The 7,261-nt window shown below is 36.5% G+C and overlaps 1 protein-coding gene across 2 annotated transcripts; it reads left to right on the plus strand.

Moving 5' to 3' along the window:
* Positions 1-1,694: 1,694 nt before the first annotated feature.
* On the plus strand, positions 1,695-5,920 carry LOC114350832 (uncharacterized). Of its 2 annotated transcripts, none has more exons than XM_028301774.1 (4): positions 1,695-1,991; positions 2,295-2,405; positions 2,921-3,959; positions 5,765-5,920. In XM_028301774.1, the coding sequence occupies exons 1-3, from the start codon at positions 1,985-1,987 to the stop codon at positions 3,949-3,951; spliced, it is 1,149 nt and encodes a 382-aa protein (XP_028157575.1). In that variant the 5' UTR covers positions 1,695-1,984; the 3' UTR covers positions 3,952-3,959; positions 5,765-5,920. The 2 variants fall into 2 exon arrangements, with proteins under 2 accessions (XP_028157575.1, XP_028157577.1); XM_028301776.1 differs by lacking the exon at positions 5,765-5,920 and having other exon boundaries at positions 2,921-3,135; positions 3,793-3,967.
* Positions 5,921-7,261: the final 1,341 nt, after the last annotated feature.

Below are 7,261 nucleotides of genomic sequence, written 5' to 3' on the forward strand. Positions count from 1 at the left end.
GATGTGGAAATGTGTTTATAGCATGAAAGTTTTTGTTTGTTTTTGCAAACGAATGTTGACAACACAACCTTATTTCAATTGTAATAAAGACTAAATTTTAAATTGTAAACCTTATTGTAACACGTCTCAGTTGCGAACTTTTTGACTCCTTTCGGTGTCATGAACTATTTGACTCTGACTTTACTACACTCGGCATCAAATAAATCGCTCCTCCCGCCACAAGCACTTATCAAACATATGCATCCCCACTTCCCACCAACATTGGTACCATTTGAAAGCCTAGTTCTAAACTTCATTTCATTAAAGGAAAGGTTTTTACCCCAGAAATACCAATGCCAGATAGATATCGTATCTAAACTGGTTGAGTGATTTCACATTATTGCAGTCACATCCATCTTCAGCATTATGTTTCACAGCTTCATTCTNTTATTTAAGTTTCGGAAAAAAAAAGTTTCGGTATTAAAAATAATTTTGTGTAAAAAAATTTTAGCCTTAAAATTTGTGTGCCATTGACAATTAGGCGTACAAAAAATTTGGCGATTCGATAGAGACCCCGCGTTATCAGATGATGCAATACCCTCCCCTCGCACCGCATGTCCAAGCGTATTCATTGAAATCTTATAATATTACATTTCCGATTGCTGTTTAGGAAATGTGTGAATTTCCTAGGAAATGTTTCCAATATAATTTACATCACACATTTCCGGGTGATTTTAGGAATAATACACAATTCCTAGGAATTGTATACAATGACGGATTTCATACATTTCCTGTAACATATATATATTTTTATTGCAGTTATACGTATTAAGTAGGCAATATGAGATGCATCATAAATAGTATTTTTATTAATTTTGAAAAAAACGATCGATCGATTTTAATAGCGTTTTACAATCAAAAGCTATGCCAGATATCTTGGCGGCTCCTTTGCGAGACCTTAGTTGTTTCAACCACATGATGTAGAATAAAAAAGGGAATCTTAATCTAACTTGGTGGAACATCAAATCCGGGATTGATCGCCTAGCGCTAGGCAATCCACTTGTCACTACTGCGCCAAACACTGCGCTAGGGCTCAGTATAAAGTATCCTCGTGTAATGTTTAAAACTCTAGTCGAAAAGATGCTTAAACGGATTAAATATGATAATTATTATGTTTCACAGATTCATTCTTTGCGATTTATACATTTATTGGTTTACATATTGTNTAATACCTTATTTTCCTTTTTGGCTGTGTGTGTACAATGTAGGTACATTTCAGTAAATCTATCTATATATAAAAATGAATTGATGTTCGTTAGTCTGATTAAAACTCGAGAACGGCTGGGCCGATTGAGCTGATTTTGGTTTTAAAATGTTTGTCGTAGTCCAGGGTAGGTCTAAACGGTGAGCAAATACACGCGCGATATTGTTTTTCTGTGACAGAAGCCGCGGGCGGAAAGCTAGTAAGTAATATTTCTTCCAAAGAGTTTTATTTATAGCTTTTCTCTTCTGATGAGCTATGAGAACTGAAGTCACTTTATGAGCACAGGTGTCTGTCAAACAATATTATGCTCAATCGAAGAGACAGCTTAGTCGGGTATACTGGCAAGAATCACACAAATATAATAACCATTTTCTGTATCCCAACTAATCGAATTCAAACCCGGGATTCCCGGACAAATTAAGAGTCTTTGACAAATTAAATCATAATTATGTTTCACAGCTTCATTCTTTGCGATTTATACATTTATTGGTTTACATATTGTAGTAGCGCCCCCAAGCACTAGCCTTCCACGCATTTTTTAAAGTTATTTTTATTTTTTAAGTCGATTTAATAAAATTCAATTTGATTGAATCGAGTTTAAAAAATGGCAACACTTAAGTGACGTATTTCCGAGTACCCCCACTACGTAGCTCGCTTTAGCCGGCGGCCATTTGCTGCGAGTCATTCTGCGTTCTCGTGCTCAAGCCTTCGCACGTACATTCGGAGCTCTACGCTTTCAACATGGGAAATAAGAGGAAATATAATTCTGAAGAAGAAATACGGCGTAAAATACAAAAATTGGAGAAGAAGCTACAAAAGACTCGTGAACATGTCCAAATATCGGACGAAGAACCCAACCGTAAGTAAAAAATATTATTTTATATTTTTGGTGATCCAATAGTGATACGTGATGCCAACTCTGGGCTCCCACTGTCACGCTTATTGAATCAACCTATTGGCCATAGAGCGATACGTGCTGCTAACTTTGGGCTGCCACTGTCGCGTCTGCTAAATCAATGTGATACGTGCTGCCTTTTTTGNATGCTCATAAATAAGAGGAAATATAATTCTGAAGAAGAAATACGGCGTAAAATACAAAAATTGGAGAAGAAGCTACAAAAGACTCGTGAACATGTCCAAATATCGGACGAAGAACCCAACCGTAAGTAAAAATTATTTTTTTATATTTTTGGTGATCCAATAGTGATACGTGATGCCAACTCTGGGCTCCCACTGTCACGCTTATTGAATCAACCTATTGGCCATAGAGCGATACGTGCTGCTAACTTTGGGCTGCCACTGTCGCGTCTGCTAAGGCCCAGTTTTTTTATTCGTAGTTAAAATAACCAATAGTCAAATTTGACAGATGTCAAATGACAAGTGGTTAAATAACACAAAAAAATGTTTTTCGAACAATGGTTAGCTTCACTTTTAGTACATTTTTTAACTATTAGTTTAAATTTTGTTAATATTTAACCATTAGTAGCAAAATTTAACAATTAGTTATTTTAACCATGAATCAAAAAACTGGGCCTAAATCNCTAAATCAATGTGATACGTGCTGCCTTTTTTGGGCTAACACTGCCACGAGTATTGATAAATTTGGCCCTCCAAAAATGTGCTATTCTCTCGAAAGTATGCGACACGTCTAAAAACCAAACTCTTTGGTTGTTTCAGTCGACGCCATCGTCGAGGAAGATGTCGGCAGTGCTGTAATAAGCTTACAGGATGAAAACCATCCTGAATCACTGTGGCCTGAGTCACCGTGCCCAGTATCACCGGCACGACTTGACTCCCCGGAGCGTGCCGCACCGGGCCTAATATCACCCTCCAAATCTATACCTGGACCCTCTTCGCCAAAAGAGACGCAAGAAGTCGTGCCATCCGAGTCTGTAAGCCCTACCGAAGCGGTTTTAGACGATGATATTTTGCAACTGTTGGGTGACGCTCCTAAGGCGGAAGCCACTCTCGGTCCGGCTATCCACAAAGACGTCGCCAACAGGTGGCAAGAAATCCTAGCAAAGGGTCTTCAAAAAGATGTTAAGGACCAAATTATGCAGCAATATTCGGTACCAAATAATTGCGATTTATTAGTGGCACCTACGTTAAATCCTGAGGTTAAGGCCGCTATTCGAGATGTTATGGTGAAACGAGATTCGGCACTAATGTACCAACAAAAACAGCTTGCAGTAGCTATTTCTGCTTTAGGCACAGCTGTAGACTCAATTCTTTCGAATGAAACATCCAAACAAAAGATTTTAAAGCCAATAAGTGATGCGTGCCGCATTTTATGTGACATACATTTCCACGAGACTAAGACTCGTAGGCATTTCGTTATTACTTCGATTAATACTGAACTGAAGGATTCATTGGTTAACACCGTTAGAAACGATCAACTTTTTGGTGACAATATTACGGAAAAAATTAAAACTGCAAAATCCATCCAAAAATCTGGAGAGGCATTGAAAACCGTACCAAAACCTACATATAAAAATCCAGCTAACAAACCAAGTACAAGTAAGACTAATAATTTAAACTACAAACCGCAGCAACGGAAGGCCGACAACAAGACAACCGCCGCTGCTGCGAGAGGTCGACCGGCCTACCGCACGACGCGCCCGGGCCCCAGCGACTCGTACCGGCCTCCGCACCGCTCGCCGCCTCATCAGCCGCCGCCGCCGTCGTCGAGGAGGACTCATCGCACCTAGATCACGAGGTACTGTACGCTGGCAGACTCAAATACTTTTTACATGAGTGGTCACATATCACGAATGACCCCACTATTTTATCGTGGATAAATGGATATAAGATACCATTTTCCTCAATGCCAATCTGTACTAATAACCCTAGTGTTTATCCTCGCTCGGATAGTGAAAATAAAGATTTTAACGAATCTATTAACCATTTATTAAAAATTAATGCCATATCTATATGCAATCCTGTTAAAGGACAATTTTTGTCTAGTGTCTTCCTAGTGCCAAAACCGAAGGGTAGTAAACGATTCATTCTTAATTTAAAGTGCTTAAATAAATTCATAAAAACACAGCACTTTAAGATGGAGGACTATCGTACCGCATCAAAACTTATTACTGAAAATTGTTTCATGGCATCAATAGATCTAAAAGACGCGTACTTTTTTATTCAGATTCATGAGTCTCATAAAAAATATCTTCGTTTTAAATATAACGACATTATGTACGAGTTTAATTGCTTACCTTTCGGTTTAAGCACGGCACCTTATGTTTTCACAAAGTTGATGAAACCAGTCTTAGAATTTTTGAGGTCACGTGGGATGCTTTCTGTTATGTATCTAGATGATATGCTTTGTATCGGACAGGATTATTTTGAATGTAAAAATAATGTTAGACAAACCAAAGCCCTTTTAGAGAGCTTAGGGTTTATGCTAAACACTGAAAAAAGTTGTTTGGTTCCTAAAAAAGTCACAAAATTTTTGGGATTCATTTTTAATTCTGAAGAAATGACTTTAACTTTACCTGAAGCTAAGAAAATTAAAATAAAAGACACACTTTTAACATTCAAAAATACCCGTAAATGTAAATTACGTGAGTTCGCGAGGATAATAGGTTTATTAATATCATCTTGCCCGGCTATACAATATTCCTGGTTATACACCAAACTATTTGAACGCCATAAGTTTTTATGTTTACTTAAAAACCCAAGTTATGAGCAATTTATACATATTCCATGTTCATTACAAAAGGATATAAATTGGTGGTTAGATCATATAGACTTTGGATATTTTTCACTTAAGGTCAATCAATATAAACTTGAAATTTTCTCTGACGCCTCTACTACTGGTTGGGGCGCTTACTGTTGTGGACAAAAGAGCTATGGTTATTGGAAGGATGATGAAAAATCTTTACATATTAACGAATTGGAACTGAAATCTGCTTTTCTAGCACTTAAATGTTTCGCTAAAGAGATGTTTGACTGTAATATTTTACTTCGTATAGATAATGTAACTGCTATATCCTGTATTAATCGTATGGGTAGTGTTCAATATAATCACTTAAATAAACTCTCAAGGCAACTTTGGGAATGGTGTGAAGAGCGTCGAATAATTGTTTTCGCTTCCTACATAAACACTAAAGAAAATAATGATGCGGATTCACTTTCACGGAAAAAGTTTCAGGACACTGAGTGGGAGTTAAACGAATATGCTTATAAAGATATAATTAAAAAATTTGAATTGCCCGAGGTAGATTTATTTGCTAGTCGATGTAACGCAAAATGTTCAATTTATGTCACATGGAAAACTGACCCTGATGCATGGACTACAGATGCTTTTACCATATCATGGAATGGAATTAGATTCTACGCTTTTCCACCATTCTCACTTATTGTTAAGGTATTACAAAAAATTGTAAATGACAAGGCAGAAGGCATCGTAGTAGTGCCATATTGGCCAACACAACCATGGTTCCCTCTTTTTCAAAAATTAGTCATTTCTGATGTTATGTATTTTGAGCCCAATATTAATTTATTGCAATCTCCTTTCAGGCTGCATCACAGTCTTCACAAGACGTTACGCTTAGCTGCCGCGAAGTTGTCAGGCAAGCTCTACTAAAAAGATTCTTATCTCCAAGATCAGTCGAAATTATGTTAGCCTCCTTATCAGACAATACATATAAACAATATAACGGCTGTATCAGAGCCTGGATTACCTATTGTGCGATCTATAATTATGATTATATGAAAGTTTCCGTCCCTATAATCATTCATTTTCTCACGAGTATTTTCGATAAAGGGGCTAAATATGGTACTATAAATTCTTATAAATCCGCCTTGTCATTATTGTTAGGTAAAGAATTATTAGATGATGACCGTATAAAACGGTTTATAAAAGGTGTTTTCAGATTGAGACCCACGGTACCAAAGTATAACATGACTTGGAACCCTAACATTGTTTTAAATTATTTGGCAGAAAAGTGGCCTAACGTAGATCTCGATCTGGAAACACTTTCCAAAAAGACCCTGACTTTGTTGGCTTTGGTGACTGCTCACCGTGTCCAAACATTATCTTTGATAAAGTTAAGTAATATCACTACTCAACCATCTATCGATATTACCATTAAAATACCGGATTTAGTAAAAACCTCAAAACCAAATTCATTTCAACCCTTTTTAAGATTGCCCTTTTATAATTCTCGTCCCGAAATTTGTCCCGCTAGATGTTTAGAAGAGTATATTCGTAAAACTCAAACACTTCGCAAAAATGATAATGATCATTTATTCATTAGTTACAAACGTCCATATTCTAAAGTCACATCACAAACTCTAAGTCACTGGATTAAAAATACTCTTCAATGTAGTGGTATTAACACTGATATATTCACTGCACACAGCACTCGTCACGCGGCGACTTCTTCAGCCAACAAATCCGGGGTCAATATAGATGTTATTAGGAAAACTGCAGGTTGGAGTGATTCATCCTCAGTTTTTGCAAAATTTTATAATAAGGAAATTGTCACAAACTCCAATCAGTTTGCTGAATCGATATTAGATGCATGCTTGTAATTCCTGATGATTTTTTCTGTAAAGAAATGTTATTGATTATAGTATAATATAGTATTTCTTTATACATATATTTATGTTACATTATTTTAATGACATAAATAAAAACTTACCTGTTCGTTTCACATTTTATTTTATTTTCATAATAGTTACTCTCTCAACATCCTACAATATGTAAACCAATAAATGTATAAATCGCAAAGAATGAAGCTGTGAAACATAATTGAAGATCAAACGAACTTAACAAGTGAAGTTCGATCATAATTATGTGAACAGCTTCATTCGAAGCGATTTATACACACCCACCCTATCAACTAAACCCTCCCTTAATCTGAAACTAAAAATTAAAATATGAAACGATTTAGCTGTAAACAAAATGACTCGCAGCAAATGGCCGCCGGCTAAAGCGAGCTACGTAGTGGGGGTACTCGGAAATACGTCACTTAAGTGTTGCCATTTTTTAAACTCGATTCAATCAAATTG

This window comes from Ostrinia furnacalis, unplaced genomic scaffold (genome assembly GCF_004193835.3).
Source record: "Ostrinia furnacalis isolate ACB-3 unplaced genomic scaffold, ASM419383v2 OfSCF0990, whole genome shotgun sequence".
NCBI classification, from domain to species: domain Eukaryota; kingdom Metazoa; phylum Arthropoda; class Insecta; order Lepidoptera; family Crambidae; genus Ostrinia; species Ostrinia furnacalis.